This window comes from Amblyomma americanum, chromosome 8, assembly GCF_052857255.1.
Source record: "Amblyomma americanum isolate KBUSLIRL-KWMA chromosome 8, ASM5285725v1, whole genome shotgun sequence".
NCBI classification, from domain to species: domain Eukaryota; kingdom Metazoa; phylum Arthropoda; class Arachnida; order Ixodida; family Ixodidae; genus Amblyomma; species Amblyomma americanum.
Genome location: NC_135504.1, coordinates 22,296,677 through 22,320,691, shown reverse-complemented (window position 1 = coordinate 22,320,691; position 24,015 = coordinate 22,296,677). Strand labels below are relative to the sequence as shown.

The 24,015-nt window shown below is 49.8% G+C and overlaps 2 protein-coding genes across 4 annotated transcripts in view; both read left to right on the top strand.

Annotated features, from left to right (window-relative positions):
- LOC144101089 (TATA element modulatory factor-like) overlaps positions 1–2,663 on the top strand; it is a 39,202-nt gene extending 36,539 nt beyond the window's left edge. For both annotated transcript variants that reach the window (XR_013307934.1, XM_077634103.1), the window contains exons 24-25: positions 74–184; positions 2,345–2,663. Coding sequence is in view for 1 of the 2 variants with exons in the window: in XM_077634103.1 (XP_077490229.1) it covers positions 74–184; positions 2,345–2,374 (141 nt within the window). In the remaining variant the exon portion in view is untranslated. The remainder of the gene's footprint in view (positions 1–73; positions 185–2,344) is intronic.
- A 728-nt stretch (positions 2,664–3,391) lies between these two features.
- Positions 3,392–24,015, top strand: part of LOC144101088 (uncharacterized) — a 136,142-nt gene continuing 115,518 nt past the window's right edge. The window contains exon 1 of one of the 2 annotated variants that reach the window (XM_077634101.1): positions 3,392–3,977. In XM_077634101.1, coding sequence (XP_077490227.1) covers positions 3,869–3,977 — 109 coding nt within the window. In that variant the 5' untranslated portion in view covers positions 3,392–3,868. The remainder of the gene's footprint in view (positions 3,978–24,015) is intronic. The other variant, XM_077634102.1, reaches the window with a different exon arrangement.

Below are 24,015 nucleotides of genomic sequence, written 5' to 3'. Positions count from 1 at the left end.
GGGACAGTGTACAGGTTCTAGCAGCTCCCATAGAGGGAGGACAGTTTCCTGGAGCAGCGTGCCTTGCTTGCAGGATGTGAACCAGAAGTACAACACACTGCTCCAAATGTACGGGGAGAAGGTTGAGGAAGCGGAGGAGCTGCGTCTCGACCTGGAAGATGTCAAGTCCATGTACAAGGCTCAGGTAAGGCGTCAGCTGAGGCTGGCAGCCAGGCTTTGCTTCCGTTCGTGGCTATTTGGAGTTCCGCGTTGCATGCAAAGTGGTGTAGCAATAGGATGAGATGTGAAAATTTGGCCTCCTTTTTTTTCTAACAATGAACTCCACTGTTGCGGTACTTATTTCTTTTTTATTTAGTAGCAAAGAATATGTGGCAGTGGGGAAGTTGAATGCTCAATTTAAATTTTGATAGCCTAATCTAATCTAGAAATATTATTCTCAGAGGGCTGTGTTAAGACTTAAAGGGACAGTCAACTGTCTTGTATTGACCATATTTTCTTGTGCGCCAGTCAAGAGATCCTTGCCAAAATAAATGAATACCTGGCTGTTGCACTAAGAAACATGGCTAAACAAATGTAAAACCTAATTTTTCCATATGGTAGTTGCGTTTTATCCTGGTAGTCAGCACCTCCAAGCCGTGACATCATGGACACTATTCTTTGTGCAACTTTAAGGACACAATGACTGCCGCACTACCTAAGCGGCATGCAGTGGTAATACTGCCACTTGAGATGCAGTTTTTTTTTAATTTACTGTTGAGAGCACTACGGTGGTTTTAAAAATTTTGTCACTAAAAGTAAAGCATCTTCACAGAAAGTAGCAGCCGCTATTGCTGGCAGCGAAGTGGCAGTCTTCCTTTCTTCAAACAGAAGAGAAGATGAAAAAGCATGGTTAAACCATGCAAGAAACTGTGACTGATTGCAAAAGAGAAAAAGAATGGAAAGCAATGTTGTTTTAACACAGCTTGGTGCACCCATATGCTCTGACAACTTTCTTTGTCAGTTTACAGTATAAATCACTCCCAAAACCACCAGCTATTGTCAATATAGGGGAAGATATTTTTAATCTCTCTATACTCCTCTCCAGCAGTGGATGCTCCCTTCAATGCATTAATAACAAAACGGAGCTGCTCGATGTGTTGGCTACAGGTTTAGCTGACAATGCAGTTCAGAGTATCTTGTTTATTAATTTGTGTGTGTATTTACATATACAGTATTGCGCATTTTTATCACGAAGACTTTTAAAATTTTTCTCGCCTCAACTGCTGGATCATGCAGAAACTGTGCACAGAACTTGGGTATGGCGGTAGCTTTTGTCTTGTAGTAAGTTTGTCGACAGTACTTACCCGGTTCAGCCGCGCACGATGCAAACCCATAATCGTCTGCCTCGAAATCGACAAACCGAAAGCCATCAACTCTGGGTTTTCGCCAAAGGGCGTTAGTGGCGCCATCTGTTGTTTTCATAGGAAAGCACCAAGATGTGAAGGGTGCGAAGGTCAGAATAACAAGCAGTGCAGGTCCTTTGATGGCGCCAGTGCCTCCCTTCGCGGAAATCCGGTGCTGGTGGCTTTCATTTCGTCAATCTCGGCGCCGACGGTTACAAAGTTTCATCTTTCGTAGCTGAATCAAGTAAGTACCGTTGTAAAACTTGCTACAAGACAAAATTTATCACAATATGCAAGCTCTGTGCTCAGTTTTACCGCAAACGAGCCAGCGATTGAGGCTAGAAAATTTTTTCAAGTCTTCACGCCAGACTGAACGCCACCCTAAAGCACATCCAACGTTCACCTCGTCACGCGGTCTGACAGCGCTAGTGCTGCTAGCAGGTGCCCAAGGCCGCGCAGGTATAGCGCAGGCGACCCGGCCCCGTTCGCAAAAAGTGATCGGGGAAGTGGCATTGGGAGAAGCGCGACTTGCAGGGACACGGTGCACAGTTCGATATGTCGAACGTTCCGCTCAACAGGAATTTGATAAACGCGAACAACACTGATATATTCTTGCGTGATATTTTCAAGGGGATATTCTGACAGCTCGTTATAAGCAATAATTCGATATATATGGGATTGACTGTATAGTGTGCTTGATGTTTTTCAAGAGTATAAATAAAAAGTTTGCAATCGTATACGTTCATCCTCGACATAGTCTGGATGGTCGATGTGAAGGTATATACCGGAACTATTCAGGAAATGTGCAAAAGGTTGTAGGTTTTTTGGGCAGCCTGAGATATTTCTAAACGATAAGCAGGGTGGATTACAGTTTTTTATGGTTCATGGTTGCAGAAACCATCACTCACAATCACTAGCTCAGTTCCAGCCTTTAAATAATTTAGTTCTATCCTCTGTTTCAGATAAACGAGCTCATCAATGCCAAACAATAAGCTTTGCATCATTGCCACCAGGGGCGCTACCGGACACTCACCATCGCAGGCGAACGCGGTCGGTGTCTGCACACATTCTGTTGTCCACTGGGTGTATTAAAGTAGGAAAGCGAAAGCTGGGTGCAGGGCATGTACATAAACAAGGTGTGCATACAGCTATTGTGATTGTATAGAGCTGTGAAAGAGAATGTATAGCGCTATGAATGGGAGGGAAGGCAATTTAGTTAACTCAGTAAGTCCTGATCTTTCTGCAAATAAAGATGTTTTACCAGCGGTTGTTACAAACTGATGTGTGGTGTTTGCATGTGTTGAACCTGGGAAGGCTGCTTGGAAATAAGCAGCTGTTTGATGTTGCTTGTTGTGATGGGAAAGTTTTCTTGACACAAATATTAGTCTTGTTCTTTTGTACATATGTAACATGTTTGTCTCAGCTAAAATGTGATCAGATTTTAGGGGTTAATTGGGGAAATGGTGAGACAGCTATAATGTTGGAGGAATATGCCAGATTACATGCTGCAAAGTGTTCCCAATTATTAGCTAATGTCATTGGAGTTATCCAAGTTTTAAAGTCTGTGTGGTTGCAGAAGGCATTGTTGTCGTTTAACACTGTTCTTGCAGAGAATGCAGTTACATGAAATACAGGCTAGCGATTGCACAGTACTGTGCAGTCTCATCACATCTTATTTGCTGCCAAATTCTTATGGTGTTTTTCATCTAATTCTTGACCCCAAATCTAAGTTATTTCATTAAAGAAAGTCCAAGATTCATGTGATACGGTCACTTTGTTTTGAACTAATCAGTGATGCCAAACTGTTTCTGAAAACGTTGGCTACTGTATAAATTTTCATAGTATCAAAGAGAGCTCATCTGTTATCGTTAACGATAGCAGCGCTCCAGACGCGCCTAGCGGCCAGCTTGCAGACTGCCGCCGTTTTTTTTTTTTGCGCTCGAATACTGCAACTATCTCCGCGTGCAGCGTCTAACGGACTATCTATTTCCAAAACTTGGTGTTTTGGCATTGACAACTGGAAGCCGGCGGAGCCTAAACGCCTTGCGAAGCTAAAGCAACGACCGTTCGCGTCCGCTGGACGATTGCCGAGAACCAAGCGGCCGTCGTGCGTACGGTCGTAGCACAGCCGCGAGTTCAAAGCCTGCCCACCGCTTCAAAACAACTTTGCCGCGCTGCTCTGGCTGCGCTCGCGCCCGTTGTCGAAGGGGCTGGCGAGGAGGGACGTCCGAGTGAGAGAACGCTTGCCTCCCTCGCCCTCATGGCGTATAAAAGGGGCCCAGTCGCCCTTTGAACACCGATAAGACCGGTTTGAGGCCGTGTACGAATATCGTTGCGGCAAGGTTTCGCGGGGCCCGTAAGGTCTACGGAGAGGAGCTCACACAGACGTTTTCTTCTGCCGTGCCAGTAGTCGGTCGCTCGTTTTGTTTCTTTTTCTGCTGCGCCCACCGGTCGGTTGTCCAGAAGTTTCGTCCCGACCGTTCACGATGGCGTTGCGTGCCGTGTTCTGCCCCTTGTTGTGCCTGGTGGTGCTGGTCACGATTTCTCCGTGCCTCGGACTACACAACGGAGTGACCCGCTATCAACACTTCGAAGGTGAGCGCGCGCAGTTCTGTTATAATAGCCCCACCGGCGTGTTATCTCATGCCAGTGTGTGTGCCCTACTGAAGCGATATCAGATCGTTACATCTTAGTGTCCTGCGTGCGGTTTGAGAGGGATCGCCTCCTCATCATAACACAGCCGATCTTTTGAACGTGGCCTGCGAGCCGGCGCTGGCAATTGCTGTCGCCAGAGTTGTCACTTTTCCTTTGTAATATAGTTGGCACCTAGGTCGCTATGCAGAGATTTGCGATGAAGGCAGAGGGTTTGACGACTGACGCTTAATACCTACAGATTGCGGCTTAGTGAAGGCTTGTTTGTTATACTGGCGTTGAAAGTTGTGTCAAAGCTCCGTTTGACAGGCGTGGGACCTTTTTTTTTTTCGTTCTCCTGAACAGCTAGGTGACATTACAAAACGCACATTATATCCGGCCTTGCTTTTGCAGCCTGCAGACGTGACAACAAAACGAAATAAAGGCTTGAAGTTTGTTGGTCTCGGTGTTGGTGCGATCTGGTTTTGTGCAGCCGAAATATTGTTTTTAATTTGAAACCAGCGGTTTATCCGGACGTGACTGGTAGCGATGAAGCTTCTAGCATGCCACTAAAGTTGTTATTAAAAACACACACGTGACCTCCGAAACGTTTCCGGCGAAACTTTTCCACGCGAACACACGCCCGACCAGGAGAAAAATGCACGAATGCAGACGACGCCCGTCCGTGCGCTTGGCGGCTCCTCTGTCCCATAGCAACAGCGCGGAGCCCGCCAGAAACGAAATCCGAAAACGAAACTCGCGCGTCAGCCTTCCGCTGCTTTCTTTCATTGGATTAGGAATAAGCACGGACAAAGCGTTGGGCGCTAGTCAGTGAGGCGTGCAAATCGTGACGCGATTCACTCTCGAGAGTCCCGTCCTCCCCGGTGTTAACCGCGTCGGCGTTTGTGCACCGCCACTTTTCTCGGCCCAGTTTTGTGGTTGGCCAATTTCCTCTCAACAAGATGATGGAGCGCAGCAGTACTTTCCCACGGGTTTTTTTTTTTTCTGCCTTCCGCGACGGAACGGGAAAAAAAGTAAAGTTCAGTGAGAGGAAGTTGTTTTGTGTTGATCATGGGGTTCCGGTCGGAAGTGTCTCTTCCGCCCTGCTATGCAGCCTAGCAGGACAGGGGCTTAATTTGTTCGACGCATCGGTGTCGGTGTTAGGGTCACTGGGGGGCTTTCACCTATATATTACGTGCGTGCTCTTTCGCCAAGCTGCCTTCCTTTTTTCCTTGTCCCTGCTAGGTGCTCGTACGTTTCAGTCGCCTCTGAAGCGTTTATATATTTAATGGAAACCGCGTGCTGAGCTACGCGGGAACAAGCGTCCCGGTTTGTTTTGTGTTCGTTATACGTACCATACGACTTTTTTACATTCACGTCACCTGCCTCTCGTAACTGTAAACGTCTTATAAGACCAACTCCGAGGCCTATAATCCGCCTTCACGTACCATCGGGAGCAAAAGTAGCAGACCCCCCTCCAAGTTCCGACCCGTGCCACTCTTGAGTGGGGGCGCCACCTGACAAAGCACTGCTGGTCTCGACGTTGTGTTTTGTCAAGTGGCGCCCCCACGCAGAGTGGCACGGGCCGGAACTTGGAGGGGGTCTGTTACTTTTGCCCGCGATGGTAGGTACACATCTAGTGTACAGCGTACAGAACGTTCTAAAAATAGAAACACAGTTGCCGAATCGTGTTGCACAGCTGAACCTGGAAGGAAGGGCACAGAGGCTTGCTTGTTCCGGCAACCTTCTTGAAGCGCTGCAGTTATCGGACGTTGCCCCGCAAAAGTTTTCATAGCGACTGAAAAAATACGCGTTGCTATTTGTCTTTACACAGCGAGCGAAATATGGCATTTTCCAAGCACGGATGTCACTATTGTTAGGCGCCAATCTTTACCGAGTGCCGCTTATGTCGAGCCCTTCGGCCTGCCGGGCTTAGGCGGCAACGCGCTTTCGGTTGTTGCATTTGTGACCTTGTGCGCAGTCGCGTCGAAGCCAGCATGGTTCAAGAACTTGCGTGGTACAAATTATCTCTTGCACTACCTAAGGCTCAAGATGAATGGCGTCACGCGCTTATTGACGGCGCCAAAAAGTGCAATGAAATGTGGTGCTCTCAGCGTTATTAAAAATTCAGATATTTGTACGCACACATGCGTCTCTTTACATACGCTTACAGCTTCGTATGCGTCTATGGCATAGTTTCGGTTTTGGGAGAGGGTTGTACAAGAGATCTCAAAGGTCAGTTGTCAGCAACAGAAACTGAGGCAAAGCCGGTGAGGCGCTGTCAAGCATTAATCGGCGTGCCTACAGATAATGTACGTTTCACTGGACGCCGTCGAGTGCTTGCTTGCGTTAAGAAAGTTGCGAATTGCAAGGTTTAACGTCCCAAAGTGACACGTGGACCACAATGAGTACAGGGCTGCGGATTAATTTCGACCAGCTGGCACAGCGCACGGGTGTCTTTTGCGTTTCGCAGCCATTGAAACGCGGCAGGGGCCGAACCCAGGTCCTTCGGCTCAATAGCAGAGTCCCATGATCACTGAGCCACCGCAGTGGGTTTGTTTGCGTTAAGATGCCTGGATGGCAGTTCCGGTACAAAGATTGCATAGACCTTCGCTATGGGCACGAAGCTTCTAATTTCTGCCGTAAATAACACTTCGGTATCTTGCAACAGTTGACTGAACGGATTCCTGGCTCAGGGGGCCGAAAATGCTGCCTTCAGGAATAGCCTATGGCAGCTTCGCAACATTAGAGGGCGTGTCTCTGCGCGCAAGCGCTGAATAAGGTCCCCTCGGATTATTATTCTGCGCATTGGCGCCTATACCACAATCCCCCTAACCGATAGTGTCCCCCTATTAGAAGACGTTTCTATTGAGTCTGTGACTCATAATTGAGTGGGTGTCTCCATACCTACGCCCCTGCTGCCCACCTGACAAACAGGCGTTTCGGTCGATCCCTATAAAACGCATTAGGCGAAGCGCGGTGAATGTTCCAACTCGCCTCCGACACGAACCCTTATCGGGGCAACGGCCGAGAGCGTATTGCTGGACCTCTCCAGCGCCGACTGGCGGGCGAGAGGTGGTCTGTTTTCCAAGAACCGGGTCCAGCCGAGCGCTGCGCAGAGATTTACAGCACCAACAACAAGACCCAGAAAAGGCTGCGCGTAGACACGCCGGGTCCGCGTTGGTTGTCGGCTGCTTCGGCTTTATTGCTCCACGTTTTTTGTTTTTCCCGCAGAGCAGAAGGCGCGCGCGGCTCCTTTTTTTTCCTGCTTTTTTTTTTAATTTACACGACGCATATATGTTCTACCGCTGTACTTGCTTAGACTGGCCAGTCGGCAGCGAGGCCTTGCGAGACCACAGTGATATCGAGAGTGCTTCGGTTCACGTCGCCGTAAAAGGTTGCACTTATCCCTTTTATCTGCCAGGGCCTGCTTATCGTCGAGGTCTGCTCAGCCGACTGTGCTGGGCAGTTAATTCATTCGTGGGCAGCCTACGTGCCGCTGAAAAAATCGTGCACTGTATATGGTAGCTGTTGATATGCGAAAATGCGTTGGTGCTGGCTGGCCCCTTGACTGCACTGTACACTCTAAACAAATGGAGTAAAAAAGGTTTAAAACTGTCTTCTAGCGCACACCCTTTGATAAAAGGGTGTACGCTAGAGGACAGTTTGCTCGCTTTTTACTCCCATATAGGTGTATTTGTGTTTTGAGTGTAGAGATCGAACACGCCTGTGTGGGTGTAAAAAGGGAGTAAGGTGCGTTCTAGCGCACTCCCCTTTCGGGAGCAGCGTATGCTGCCCAAGTTCCGGAGTACACTTCGATCACTAAATGTGCGGAATGCTTACTTACTCTTGGCAGCGGAGGCATGTTCCCATTGCAAAGCATAGTAACTTGAAGCAGTCAGCAATTGGAGGAGGCTTTTAGACCGGGCACCGAGGTCTTGAGTTTATCAAGCAGAGGAGATTGATTGATTGATTTATTAATTGATTGATTGAACAGCTGTTAAAATGTTCTTAACAGCTAAAACTTCGCATGTTTTTAAGGGGAAACTTGTTTCCCTTGCCAACCGAGAGCATTTAGTGATAGAAATCTACTCCGAGGGCTTGGGCAGCATACTGTGCCTTCAAAAAGGGTGTGCACTAAAGGACAGCATACTCCCTTTTTTCTCCCATATATAGGCGTATTCGTGTTTAGAGTGTACGGTATTGCCGGCTAATCGTTACTGGCAGTCGCAATCGGGCATCTACGACCAGTCATGAGCCGCTTCGTGAATTCGGACCCCGGTTAGCTGACGCCAGCCGTGGGTTCCGCTGCTTGGTTTATCTGAGCCGCGTGCGCCGTGACGCTCGCCTCTGCACCTGCCGTCCATCGGATTGTATTGCGACAGGACTGCACGCCGCCGTGGCTATATTCGATATAGACTTCCGCAATACAGGGCTCGTTGTTTTCGAAGATAAATTGGGGGTGTTGAGGTCACCGAGGCAGCAAAACGCACACTTACCGCCCTGACCGGCTGCATGTTCAAAATGCTCAAAACGGGGTTTACTTCCCGGCCATTTTGCGCAGCCTCCTTACGGTGCTCCTAGCGACCAGACATTTCCGAAAGGTGAGAATAAGGGTTCCCCTTACTTGCACACTTCTAGAGCTTTAACGGCTGCCATAAATCCCTCCTAACCGAAACAAACCCTTGATCGATTGCCTTGAGACATGACGGTATACGTGTATCATCCCAGTAGAGAGGGAGAAAGCGCAGGAAGATAGATTAGGGCAGCAGGTATCTATCTGCACATTAGGGCTTCACGGTCGTTATCTCTAATTTGCATATCTGGCCAGTTGTCGCGATGGGTGGAGCGTTCCTTCCAGCGACAGCAGCCGCCGGCATGACCACCAGAGTGCGGGTTGTTTGTAATCTTTATTCTAGTGCTTGTGTGGCGATAAGCTGGCGATAAGTGGCGCCCGGCTGGCTCGCGTTGGAGACAGGAACGTCCATTACGAAGATTCGCGCACCGTGCCTTGCTGCGGCGCATGCGTTGACGCTGCAACGATTTGTCTTGGCGTTCCTGGTGAAGCCCGGTGTGGCGAGCTACAGGTTATCGCGCGTGGCCTTTTCGGCGCCGCAGGGATAAGGTTCCATCCTCCGAAGCTCGTTTCCAGGGGGAACCTCGGTTGCGCGTGCGTCGACGCCCTCGTGGGTGGCACTCGAAGGAGAGACGCGAGCGCTATCTGTTGGTCGATATCGTCACTTCTCCTCTTCACGCTTTTGCTGGGACCACACTCGTCGCTGAAACTCTCGGTGGCCGGGTGCCGTGCTCGGATTTGCTCCCAAGAAGGCCGGCTGCTGCTTTGTCGCTCAGGCTTTGATCTCACAGGACAGCCTACTCCATATTTACTCCCGTATAGGCGTATTAGTGTTTGGAGCGTGGAAACGATGCGCTGTCCCGCCTGCGGTGTCGTTGGCGTCGCTGTTGGTTCACAGGCTGGAATTTCATCGGCCGTGGTGTCTTTGTCGCTGCGCACAGCTGAGCCCACCTATAGTTGGACCAGACCGAGTCAGTGGGTTGATCTTTCTCTCGGTCACCGAAGCGACACTTTTCAAAAGGGCCGCCCACGTCCATGCGTTCATTCAAAGCGTACGGTAGTGTCTACCTCTTATGTAAGGGCTTAAACACCAATATCCGGTCGTCCTTAACCGCTAACGTGGTACGAGCGAGACTCCTTGCGTCACGTATTACAGCCGGAGTAAGCTTTCCGGGAGCTGGGAAGCCCAGAGGCCGGAGTGTAGAAGAGCGCGCCAGCCGCCACCGTTTCTAGACCGGCCGAAGAAGGACCGAAAGGCTAATCGGGAATTTCTGAAAGCACGGGATTTAACAGGCCCTGCTCACACGAGGCAGAGTCAGCCGGAAACCTCCGCGGGCTTCCAAGAGCACATCGTTGGTCGTTTTTCACCCTGAGTCGTCGTCCTGTTTGTCCCGTGATCCGACACGAGTTTACTCAGCTGGCGTTGGTTCAGGTGTCCCCCGATGCTTCAAAAGGGAGCGCTGTCCTTCGCCAACGGCTTACTACGTTCTGGGCGAGGTCTAAAAGGCAGGTTGTCAGCGGCTGCACCGACGGCGTCCCCTCTCCGTAGCACCCGCGCTTCGTGTTGCACAAAAGAGGCGGCTGGCACGGACCTGTCAGGGGCGGCTTGGTGTGTGTGTGTTTAGTTTAGTTTAGTTTATGGCGGTTTAACGTCCCAAAGCGACTAAGGCTATGAGAGACGCCGTAGTGAAGCTCTCCGGAAATTTCGACCATCTGGGGTTCTTCAACGTGCACTGACAGCGCACAGCACACGGGCCTCTAGCATTTCCCCTCCTTTGAAATTCGACCACCGCGGCCGGGATCGAACCCGCGTCTATCGGGCCAGCAGCCGAGCGCCATAACCACTAAGCCACCGCGGCGGCTGGTGTGTGTGTGTGTGTGTGGGGGGGGGGGGGGGGGGCGCCGAGCTTTACACTGCACCACTGCGAAGACTACATGCTCTTACGCGAATCATGTGTGTGCGTGCTGTGTAATCAGGCAACCAAAAGAAAATGCGTACGTGATGAACAGTTTCCTTCGTCCCTGCATGACTCGCCGCATTCAACGCAAGCCCACATATACTAAGATTCCTCTAAGCAGGCGCCTCTGAGGATATATATATATATAAGACGTTCCTCACTGGTATCTCCTCACAAATTTGTTTGCATAATTACTATTGTGACTCAACTCCGACAGTGCGTGCAGCGCGCCGTGGTGAGCCTCGTCGCGCCCTGGTCCTTCTCCGCACCCTCGCAAGTGGTGCAATTTCCACCGCTGGCGTCCGGGAATTCGCGCCGAAGGTTGCGCTCCTCGGGCACGCGTGTTTCTCGTCAGCGCCCGGGGCAGCTCGCCTCCTCTTATATCATCTTGCCGCATTCGAGCGAGCTTAATCGCATGTCCCCTGCCCCTTGTAAATATCCTTTTATTATGCACGCTTACCCTCTATCGGGCCATCACTAAGTAGTGTCCTTAAGAATGTCCACCCACCGCAGTTGCTAAGTGGTTGGGGCGCGCGGCTACTGATCCGGAGTTCCCGGATTCGAACCCGACCGCGGCGGCCGCGTTTCGATGGAGGCGAAACGCAAAGATTACCGTGTGCTGTGCGATGTCGATGCGCGTTAAAGATCCCCAGGTGGTCGAAATTATTCCGGAGCCCTCCACTACGGCACCTCTTTCCTCCTTTATCCCTTCCCTCACGGTGCGGTTCGGGTGTCCACCGAGATATGTGAGACAGTTACCGCTGCTTTCGTTCCCTGATAACTAAACATTTCTTGCGCTTCGCCTCCATCAAAACGCGGCCGCCGCGGTCGGGTTCGAATCCGGGGCCTCCGGCTCATACATGCATGCGGATCAAGTCCGTTATTCGAGAGATGGAGCTGGTTTTGTTTGTTTATACTGTCGGCCCCATTAAAGGGCCGTTACAGGAGTGGATTACCGTTTTAAAGAAAACACAGCACTGAAAAGATCAAAGAAAATTTGCAACGTATTACTGGGAAACGATGAGACAGCACAACGGTGATGTCGTCCTTAGTGGCGCCATGGAGCTTGCCGGCACAACAGTCTATGTGTAGCCCATTCCCACGCTTCCGCTGTCCGTGCTGTGAGCGATGTTGAACTTGGACCTTGCGATGTTTACGTGAGACAATCCAGCCAACCCCGCGCGCGCTGGCGCGGCAGACGCATTCTTTCCTCCTCCTCCTCCTCCTCCTCCTCTTGCCTGTTCATCCTCGCGGCGGCGGTTCGCGCCTCGCGAACACCAGCTGCCTCGCGCGCTGGCCCGCCGCATCTCACTTTACGCACACAGACAATGGAGAGTTTTAGCGTAGCCGGTTAGCCGTACGGCGGGTACAGTAACGCGTTGCCGTTGATACCTTTGCTACAGGCTTGCCAGGGCACATTTGCCGTACGGTAGCAATTGCCGTAGCTACCGTGTTTACCGTACCGAAATACGGATGTCCACTGTCTGGGTGTGCAAGAGCAAAAGTAAATATTGCTTGTATATGCGTCAAAAATCCATTACTTTTCGCTATGTAACACGTAAGAAGACTCTCACCACCAAAACATTGTATCGTATTCTTCTGGCCCTCAGAGTGTGCTTTTTTTTTTTACTGCCTACTGACACCACACGTACACATATGACTCGGGTAAGAGCATGTATATAGTCTGCACGTGCACGCACACACACACGCTTACATACACACACGCGCACACACACATCCTACGACGCTATCTTATCAGATAATACAGTCTCTAAACTATCGGTAAAAGCACTGAGTGACCATCCTTTCCATTGTCAAGTGCTCGTGTACAAACTGTACAGGCATATGTTACACCTGGAGCGTTGATCTGCGGAAATTTCATAGAAATCAGATAAGTTGATTTTAACGGCACTTCAGAGCTGCAGTCTGAATCTAACAGATCAAAAATTTTTGCTCCTAAGGTTTTAGGAAAGGAGGGACTCGTTGTGAAGGGAAGGTTTGGTTTGGTTTGTGGGGTTCAACGTCCCAAAGCGACTGAGGATATCAGGGACGCCATAGTGGAGGGCTTCGGAAATTTCGACCATCTGTGCTACATTAACGTGCACTGACATCGCACAGTACACGGTCCCCTAGCATTTCGCCTCCATCGAAATGTGACCGCCGTGGCCGGGATCGAACCAGCAACCGAGCACCATAACCACTGAGCCGCAGCGGCTCAGTGTAAGATAATAAGACGTGGATGTTATCGTTCCTTGAGCCGTCTTCTGCATTTATGCGGTGTGTGCTGCTTGCTGGAGATGAGGAAAATAAAACGCAAATCTGTGTGTAGGTTACTACATGCGTACAAACACTCGCCGCGGTTTGCGTTGCGAAACGCCCGGCTTGTTATCTTCTGCTGCCCATGAGGCCACTTGAACAGCCGGTCACAGCTGTCGTAACCGGTCACGTGACGCGAGCGGTGAGTCGAGCACGTGTGTCACAGAAAAGGCGTTCTCGTTCGCTTGTGACGTCACAGAAACTGTGCTGACGCATACGCAAGTTCTATGCCGGCAACGTTCCAAGCTCCTCATCCCCTGTGCCTGGAACACGCGCCGAGACTCGAAAGCCGAGTGTAGGGCGGTGCGTGTTAGGTGCTGGAACTTGAACACCTTGTGATAAAACAGGGCGTTTCATTTTTATTCACAGAAATGCAAGTCAAAGTAATGGTGTAAGCTAAATTATCATTGAATGTTCACAAATACGCTCGAATGTGGTATATCCACCTTGTCAGTCTTATCTGACTTTTTGTATGGTTAATTATTTGCTCTTTCATTTATGCATGACTGCTGAACCCCCCCACACCTTATGCAAGGCCCCTAACGGGACATAAAGGGTTAGAATATGATGATGACGATTAAAGTACGGTATCAAATAAAACGAGACACCCTGTACGCACGATTCCTCATTGCAGCATCAACAAGAGACCAGATGCAACTACGTTAAGCGCATGCCGCTGTACACCGGCGCATGGTGTCGGAATAATCGTGTTGCTCAGTTGACTTCACGCTTCAATGGCCCATATGAACCTCTGATCCGGTGCCGTTTTCTTCCCGCCTGGAAGGTGCTTGGGTTATGCACACGGCCACTCTCACGTGTTTCTCAACCGCCCTCTTCCGCGCGATCACGCGACCTTGGTTACGTAAACGTGTCCATCCCCCCTTGCCCAGTCTGGTGGTGCGAGAACGCTTTCGTATTCTCGTGTGCTGTACGCAGGTGGCGTGGCCCGGTGGCGCCACGTCTCTCTCGCACCATCCTCTCAAATTTCCCCTCCTCCACCCGTTGGAGCAACAACAACCTGGGTGCCGCAAGGGGTGCGTCATGCTGACTCGCAGTTGCGCGCATCGCGAGGTCACCGACGGTTCGCTGAGACCGCGTTCCGTGCTGCCAGCGACTCCGGTGCATTCGTGTATGGAAGTGGAAGGGGCGGCGAGAGCAAGCTGTGCTGTAGCGGTTGCAAGCGGGGAAACGCTGATCCCGCCCCCCGGCTTCCGATCAGGAGTCCCTGACCCGAGCTGGAGAGCCTCGTCCGAAAACAAATGCTGCAGTCCGCTGCGTTTTTATGGAGGAAAAACGCTAAGGCGCCCGTGTGCTGTGCAATGTCAGTGCACGTTAAAGATACCCAGGTGGTCGAAATTATTCCGGAGCCCTCCACTACGGCACCTCTTTCTTCCTTTCTTCTTTCGCTCCCTCCTTTATCCCTTCCCTTACGGCGCGGTTCAGGTGTCCAACGATATATGAGACAGATACTGCGTCATTTCCTTTTCCCCCAAAACCAATTATTATTGGTCCGTCTAGAGTGAACCGACATGCACCGCGATGTTGACTGGTACTCCTGTACCAGTGGATTATGAACTCAATAGCGTCCGCCCAATTGCAGCGATGCTGGTGGGGCAGATGTGTAGGTCTGTTTGCTAACTGTACAGCTCCGTTCTTTTTGTTACTTTACTGAAGTTGCTCTCAGGCGGCTGCTGTTGTGTAGTTACGGCATTAAAACTCACTCCGCCTTGAAATGAATGAATGAATGAATGAATGAATGAATGAATGAATGAATGAATGAATGAATGAAAAACTTATCGCTCGATAAAGATCCTGACGAGCTTGGTGGGAAGAGCCCCTAGTCCATTGTCCCTGCGGCTGCCGCGGTCATACAGGCCCGGTTGATCAGTCTACGCTAATCTTCAAGGTGATCGCTAGCTACAGTGCTGCCTCCTACTGCTGCGTTGTGGCGTTTGATGTGTAAGAGACTGCCGTTGTATGCTGGCAGTCTCATGTTATATTATAAAGGTTTGGTCGATCCCAGCACCAGGGGCAGGTTATCCGGCACTGGGCCTTATTGTGCCAACTTTTTTACCTGTGTATACGCAGCTCTCTCGCTTCAAACTGTGTGCGGGCAGTGCGCTGCCTGCACGTGCATGTGCGCGTAGTGGGGTGATTTTTTCATTGTTCCAAGACCTTTATTGGGGAAAAGTTAAAACACTGGCCCATCATTCGGTTCTTTCCTCTGCTCAACTTTTCTACTTCCAGTTGTTTTCGCGCAAATGGAAGTCAAGACTGAACAGAAAAAAAAATTTGAGGTGGTTTACCTCTGGTTAAACCAGGAGTGACGCGATAGCTACAGCTGCCCGACTGGAACTTGGTCACGTGACCAACCACGTGATCAGCCACGGCACCGCCGGCAGCTGCTCCGCCTCACGTGACAGCGTAGCGGCGCTGAATAATTGTTTTTTTTGGGGAAAGGAAAAGGCGCAGTATCTGTCTCATATATCGTTGGACACCTGAACCACGCCGTAAGAGAAGGGATAAGGGAGGGAGTGAAAGAAGAAAGGAGATGCCGTAGTGGAGGGCTTCGGAATAATTTCGACCACCTGGGGATCTTTAACGTGCACTGACATCGCACAGCACACGGGCGCCTTAGCGTTTTTCCTCCATAAAAACGCAGCCGCCGAGGTCGGGTTCGCTGAAGGCTCGAAATGCTACCGTAATGTAGCTATCGCTACAAAACATGCGGGAACCAGAAAAAAAAAATTACCTTCACTCGGGGCTGGCTCGTCTGGTCCTAATTTTATGCGGAGAGAGCTGAATGCATACGGTAAGTACTTTAAGGAACGGAGGAGACGACACAATTGCAAAGAACAGACGGTATTCCCATGCTAAGAAATACACTGCGCCGTGCCGCATAGGACATAGTATTGCTTTGGCGCGTAACAACTTGTTGACTAACATTAAACAATTAAATTTGACTTGGGTGGACAGACGGCCGGGCTTCACGGCACTGCTCCTAAGCAGCGTGGTGAAGGACGGTTTGCACGGCTTCCGAGGCAGTCTCTTCACCTGTCTTACGTGCTCTTACGCACGTGCCGTGCTACCGTACGGTCCCCCGGGGGTTCAGGGTGACCGGGCAGCGCGCGCGCGCGCCCTTAACAGTTTTGAACTCGCCCCGGCAGAGATTATCCAATCAAATCCCCCCCCCCCCCCCCACATCCTACCCTCTGTGCTGCCTCGCTTGCGCTTGGCGCTGCTGTTTCCACTTGCACAGCGCGGTGTGACGTAATAATTGACTTCCAGGGAGCTCCCCGCAATGCCCGAGGCGGCCGGGGGTTTCGCGCCACCTCGGAGAGTGGTACGGGGGTACGGGGCGATTATGCTCTACCAGCTGCCTCGTCTAAAACGGTGCAGCGTTTGCAGGTGCTAACGGCGGATGCAGTGACAGCGTTGTGCCCCTGCACGTCATGTGCTTGCGAGCGTGTGTCGTAGTTGCGGGTACACAACTGGGCTTGACAAGCACCGGGCGCGCGTCGTTTCGAGCTCTGTTGCATAAAGCGTATTGCGGTGTGTCGCCTGGCCCGTTACATGTCCGCTCGTCTGCTCACTGACAGAAGCAGACGATTGCGCGAGGGCGCAGTCATCCGCTTGCGTTGCCGGTGTCTTTAGCGGTCAGGTAGACTCTTGATTAAAGGTTACAGCGCTAAAAAAAATACAAAAGGAACGAATTGGACTGGACGCAGAGTCGGTCCTTTCATCTGTATTCTTGCGCTGTAACCTTCAAACGAACATGCATCAAGTAACATGCCTAAAAGTTCAAGCATTAAATTAATTATTACTTCTTAATCACGCGTGACAACCACACTTTTTCTTGTTTTCTTTCTGGTTTTCCTCTTGGCGTATAATATCTAAACTTCCTTTTCAAGATTAGTAGTGAAAGTACCCAAAAATGCTTCTTTTTGTGCAGACTGGTCCTTCCCTTTCATATATGAGGTACTTGTACCTGCATACCCACCTTGACAAAACACGCTTGTAGCGCAGAGCGGTACCAGCAGCTGGCAATAGCAAAAGAAGTGCACGATTTCTCCTTTGCGTCGCTATGTCTCTCAAGAAACAACAACACTATATGCTCCTGTTGCTGTCTCAAAATCGCCTGCTGTTGCGGGTGCCTGCTGCCCCTGCGAGCCCAGTGCAGTTTTGTCACGTTCGCTTCGCGCAGTCGTCTGCTTCTCTTGCTGATGTCTGCTACTGGTGTCGTGTGTTTTGTGAAGACTTGTCGAGACTGCTTGCACACAACAGCGTCCACCACTGTTCGCTTCGTAGCCTCCGCAGCGCTGCACCGTTCTAGTGGCGCAGGGGAGGTCCCAGCGAGTCGGCCTGTCACCGCGCCGCCTCGCTATCGCGGTCTTGGATCTGCTCCGGCAAGCGCTGTGCCGAACGGCCGCGTTGGGCCTCACTGTTATACTATAACAAGTTTGTTGGCGCAATGACACACGACTGGGGCCGTAATCGTTTTCGGGAACTTCCTGAGTGGGCTCTCTGCTCCTGCTGGGTAGAGGACCTGGCTGGTAATCGCGTTACTTTCAGTTATTGCCCCCTGTCCGGCCGACCTGTTCGGTTTGTCCTGTCAGGAGTCAGTAGATCGCGGCGGTTCATCGAACCCGTTCTACGTGTCGGTCGCCGCCGCCGCCGACGAGAGCCGTATTTTATCGCTTGGCTATCTTTCTTGTATATTTCAACCATTGCCTTGCCTCTTCGCCCGTTTTTTTTTCTTTCTCTATTCCCGTATCGTCACGTATGGTAATGTGTACTTGTCGATGGGCTCCTTACTCGTCGATGACAAATGTGCGCGATGCTAGGAAAAGAACAAAAGGCAACGTGGCCTTGAGTCCATTGGGCTATGGCATGACACATGGTATGGTACGGTATGGTTTGGTTTGATACAGTACGGTATGGTGCGGTACGGTGTGGTGTGGTTTGGTTTAGTTTAGTTCGATATGGTATGGTACCGTATGTTATGGTGCAGGGTAGGGTATATAACAGTATGGCATGACATGGTATGGTATGGTATCGTATGGTATAGTGTATAATATATATGGTATAATAGGGTAGGGTATGGTATGGTGCGGTGCGTGCGAGGATGCACTGGCCCTGAACCGCGCCGCATTGGAGGCCTCCGGGTTTATCTCGACTACTGACGGTTTTCGAACGGAACTACTATCGCAGAGTACGCGGCCATTTTCGCATTTCACAGCCATCGAAATGCGGCCGCCGTGACCGGAGGACTCGATCCCGTGACGTTGAGATAACAGCTGAATGCCGTGGCCTCTGAGGCACCGCGGCAGGTTGTCGCTTGTTTTTTCCCTAGTACCGTTAACTTAGCATGTATGATGCAATGCAGCCTCCTATATTCGGTCCTAGAGGGCAGGACTGCGCCTGCGTGGTACGGCTGTGACTTACCTTCTGACAAAGATGGTGCCGCATTGACTGAACAGGATTCGCCCCTAAGACTACTACACAACCACGCTAAATTTCATTACATTAGTCACCCTTGGAGGGAGCACATAAGGAAAGCCTTCTGAAGTAGCCTGCCAGGTAGATTGCCACAGTAACCTATCCAGTATTCTTTTCTTCATCCTCCTGCAAGATATGAGGAAAGTTTTAGCTCGAACGACCGCTGGCGCGCGTGCCGCCCTTACAGAATTTTTAGACAGTCTATAGACGGCCCATAGACTTCTGTCTATAAAATCTACAGACTGTACAGTCTATAGATGTCTATGGACACTCTATAGACTGTGTATGAACAAATCCTAGAGAACAATCTATAGGCAATACAAATGCTATAGACAGTCTATAGACAATCTATATAGATTTATGTCCATACACATTTAGTGGACTTTTGTCTATAGACTATGAACAGACAAAAAGAAATATTTATAAGAAGGCAATAGAGTCTATAAGGAGTCTATAGACCATTTTTATAAAGGCGGAGCCCGCAACCGCCCAGACAGCGGCCGTCTTCCTTCCAACGACTCTCTAGATGGAAGGTTAACCAATACGGTTCATGTGCTTCGACACAGCTGGTGTTTCATATAGGTTCCCGTCGGAGCTACCCCGCTACTATAGCATCTGAACGGCCGTGCATACGGAATAACGATTGTTTTGTTAAATTATAGTACTCCGGGTTTGCTTAAAGTTTTGTTCGCAGATGTGAACTCTCACTGCAATTTATACGGTGACCACCGCTGCCTTGTATGCGCTCCCAGACACTCTCCAAACCGTCATACAAGAGCTTCTTCGCGTTGGGAGTCTTCAACCTCGAGTTGAAGGTAAATGATTTGAACTGAGTTTAGAAAAAAATGTTTTCAGGAAATGAAATGCGCGGCTACTCCGACTTAGCGGCCACGCATACGGTGACAGCAGACGAGAGGATGAAAAAAAAAAGATTACTTGTGTGTATTGAAATCCTTAATTTTTGCATTAAGCATCTGAGTTGTCCCAATAATACCGCAGCGGTGGCCAAGTGGTTGAGCATCCGCCTCGCATGCGGGAGGTGCAGGGTTCGCTACCCACCGGTGATACAATGGGTACAAGCTTTCCCCTGGTCTGGTGCTCGGCTTACTATAGGGTTAAATGCTTGGGAAATGGGTCTTTGACCCCACCTTGAGAAGTCTAAAATACCTTGTTCCATGGCGCTCTTTGGCTGTAGATGCCCTTGCGCCATAAAAATCCATATCATCATCATCCGATTATTACCTCTATCTCTGAAATATCTCAGCGCTACATCGTTATCGATATCAGCGGCATGGATGTCGTGGTGAACGCATGGGGTGCATATGCTTTGGATTCTGGGCATGTTGAACGATATATGCACATTATTGTGAGCGCAGACGCAATGTTATACAAGGCTGCTATTAAACAAACGCAAATTGTTTGTTGTGCGCAAGAATCTTTTCAAATTTTGTGTTTCAAACCAGACAAATTATAATTAGTTTATTTCTAAAGAAGAGGGAGCTGAACGCCTGCATGGCGAATGGCGTTGGATTCACCACAATCATCACCAACATCATCATCAGCCTGACTACGCCCACTGCAGGACAAAGGCCTCTCCCATGTCTCTCCAATCAACCCTGTCCTTTGCCAGCTGCGGCCACCCTTTGCCTGCAAACTTCTTAATCTCATCCGCCCACCTAACCTTCTGCCGCCCCCTGCTACGCTTTCCTTCCCCTGGAATCCACTCCATTACCCTTAAGGACCAGCGGTTATCTTGATTTTGCATTACATGTTCCCTGCCCAAGCCCATTTCTTCGTCTTGATTTCGACTAGGATGTCATTAACCCGGGTTTGTTCCCTCACCCACTCTGCCCTCTTCATGTCTCTTCCTGGTGCCATTAACTTACCATATGATGCAATGCAGCCTTCTGTATTCGGTTGCATAGAGAGAACGGGACTGTGCCTTCGTCGAATTAGGTTAGTGAGAAGTCAGCGCAGTGTCCTCTTTTCATCTCTCTGCCCGCCTCGGTGGCTGAGTGGTTATGGCGCTCGGCTGCTGGCCCGAAAGACGCGGGTTCGATCCCGGCCGCGGCGGTTGAATTTCGATGGAGGCGAAATTCTAGAGGCCCGTGTGCTGTGCGATGTCAGTGCACGTTAAAGAACCCCAGGTGGTCGAAATTTCCGGAGCCCTTCACTACGGCGTCTCTCACAGCCCGAGTCGCTTTGGGACGTTAAACTCCCATAAACCAAACCATCTTTCATATCTTTCTCGCAGCGTCTTTATGCGTTCCGCTTATCAATCTGACCAAGCTCATCGGACATCATAGTAGCAGCGGCATCTATTCAGTGACGTCAATAACGGATTCCGCTGGCTAGCAATGCGCGAAAGCGTCGATTGCCTGCAGGGAGAAGTGCGGGGCGATAACGTTTTTTTCTTTTTGCCTGAGTACGTAATCAGGGTGTCAGGATACTTGAGCAGTCGGCTCAGGCAGCATCCTTGCTTATTCAAGGTCGCTTGAATCAAATGCGGCAGGTTCTACCTTCTCCGGGTTTTACTTGCCCCACTGTTCTGGAGCAAGCTCTAGCTGGGAGAGCAGGTGCTGGCAGAGTGGAGCAGGTGCTGGCTGAAGTGGAGCAGGTTCTACCTGCTGCACTCCTCTCAGGAGCACCTGCGAAGGATGGGGCCGCTGAGCGCGCGTGTAGTCCAGAAAAAGAACAAAAAACAAAATCGAGGCTACTTTGCTGTTATTAATGGCTATACTGGCCTTCAGTGCACAGATGCGAATGTAAGTAAACAGAACACGCTATTCTGTACTAAGCGCAGACATGCCTTCCCTAACAGAATTGAAGAAACAATGTGAGTTCAGGAGAAATTACATCAGCGATCACTGCGAACAGGCACATGCCATAGTTTTGAATTTCATTTGGGCAACGTGTAAATAGTGTTTGAATGCAATAACGTGCTCCATTTGCTTCTGTACGCACCCCTGCGACTGAAGGTGGGGTGATACTTGGAAAATAGCTTTCAAAAATTGACTGTGGAGTAGCTTTAATAAAATCAATAATAATAATAATAATAATTGGTATTTGGGGAAAAGGAAATGGCGCAGTATCTGTCTCATATATCGCTGGACACCTGAACCGCGCCGTAAGGGAAGGGATAAAGGAGGGAGTGAAAGAAGAAAGGAAGAGGTGCCGTTGTGGAGGGCTCCGGAAGAAATTTTCTAGCAATCCTATAAACGGGTGCTAGGGCGCTCGACTACTGATCCGGAGTTCCCGGGTTCGAACCCGACCGCGGCGGCTGCGTTTTTATGGAGGAAAAACGCTAAGGTGCCCGTGTGCTGTGCGATGTCAGTGCACGTTAAAGATCACCAGGTGGTCGAAATTATTCCGGAGCCCTCCACTACGGCACCTAATTCTTCCTTTCTTTCACTCCCTCTCTTATCCCTTCCCTTACGGCGCGGTTCAGGTGTCCAACGATATATGAGACAGATACTGCGCCATTTCCTTTCCCAAAAAAACAATTATTATTATTATTATAAACGGGTGCAGTTTGCATTAAAGCTCAGAGTTAGGTTAAAATTTTATCTAGTATCTTTTTATTTGTTCGACTAATGTGCATTTTACTTAAATCTTACTAGATGCAGAGGCCTGAAATTTTTTTATGAGAGTTTAAACGGTTATTCTGCACAACTCATACTTAAGTTATGCGCTATGAGAAAAAAATGTATTTCTAATGTTTTTTTTCTTTCTCAGTGCAATAAACTTGTCGCCCATGAATGGCATTTTAGTCGTAAAAATGACAATTGACTTAGGCAGGTTAAGCTACTGATTCTAGTTCTGGTTATGTAAAATGAATTAATTCAAATTTACGTATTTTTTGCTTTCTAAGTTCCCGAGGAAAAGTTATATAAACCAGTTTCGTCTTGCGTTTCTCCTCCATTGAAAATCACTTCTCGTGGTAGTGATTACATATTCCGACAGCCCCATTTTTAAGTTGTTCATGTTTGTCGTGACGTCACTGGCAAAGGTCTAGTTCTCTCGGATATCGGCGTTGAAATTGCCACCGAGTAGCATGGGCGAGGAACTGTCAATGCAGTCTCATATACCGTTTGTGATGATGTGACGAATTCCAGGAACCAATCAGAGGCATCAAGATTTCACTCGAATGGTGGCGTTGATTTCGAAAACCAATGAGAAGCGTCGGAGAGACATTCTGAGAACCAATCAGAAGTGTTGTTTGAGTCATGAGAGCGGTACGTGGACCCGTGATATGTGAGTGCTCACGTGATGTGTTACGACAACCTCGCTTGTATTGAGCGACTAACAGCTGGGCTGTAACGAGGAAGATAGAAAGGCCAGCAGCGGCGGTCTTTGTAGTCGGCAGGTGTGAGTTCTGTTTATATTTCAACTCCATGCGCGGCTGTGGAAAGGGAGATTTCCGAATTTTGCGGAAATTGTGTTCTATGCAGTATATGTCCTAATTTGAACCACCTCAGTACACGTACTTCTGTCGAGGACGTTTACTCTCAACCTGACAGGTGTACATTTGTGTCGAGCGTTATAATCTCTTTGTGTCAGGAGCCCTGCCTAAACAAGAGATTGTGATTGATGTTTTATTCGGAAACGATTAGAGCAATTGCAATTGGCCACATTACTCAGTGAAGTCGCGTGGCAGTATTCCTTTCATGACGATAAAATTAACGCGATGCCAAGCAAACGGGGTAAGTCCGACAGCAGCTTTATATTGCATTAATCTTATGTGGCTTGCCGGACTGATTTGGTAGAATGCTTTTCGGGCCTCGCTATTGTATAGAAGAAAATGACAAAGACAAAGCAGATGGCTCATGACAAAGAAGAAGATGGCCCTGCGCCTCAGCCGTATTGCTATCGCCACGAATGTCTGTGCCTGACCAGCTGCCCTCCTGCACCCGCCCTCCCGGTGCGGGGTGCCAGCCCTGGAATTGCGCAGCCGTACTCTCCCGCCACCTTCGATGCCTCACGACGTTCGACATCAAGCCGTGCAAGTGGGCCCGGCTGTTACCTGTGCCGGCTCCCTTCGCCAACGGTACCCGGCCATCTTCAGCGGGACCGATGAGCAGGATGTCGAAGACTGGCTCACGTATTACGAGCGGGTGAGCCTTTACAACAAATGGGACGATGCGACAAAACTAAATAGCGTAATGTTGTGTCTCACCCGCGTGGCTAACCTGTGGTATCGGAACCTGCGAGGTGGGCATCCGAACTTGGTCTGCTTTCAAGACAACCTTCTCCAAAGTGTTCGGTCGTCCTGCTGTCCGGAAACTCCGCGCCGCACAGTGCTTGCGCGAAGGGGCTCAGCAGTTCGGCGAAAGATTCACCAGTTTTTTGAGACACACGTGGCGATAGCAGTGCGGCTGAAGCGCAGGGCCATCTTCTTTGTTGTTGTTGTTGTTGTTGTTGACCTCACACATGAAGGCTTGGAAAGCAACCACGGAGAGCAGAAAAATGGGAAGGACGCTGTCTCGAACAGCGATTACTCGAAATACGCAGTGCATGCTCGCATGGATTCAGGGCCCGTCCCTACTTTCCGTTTGTTCACGGTTATCTTCGTTTCGCGCTTCTTTACTTGACAGTTTATTGGCATTAGTATTTATATATTGGATTTGATGCCCTAAATGTGACATGGGTTATG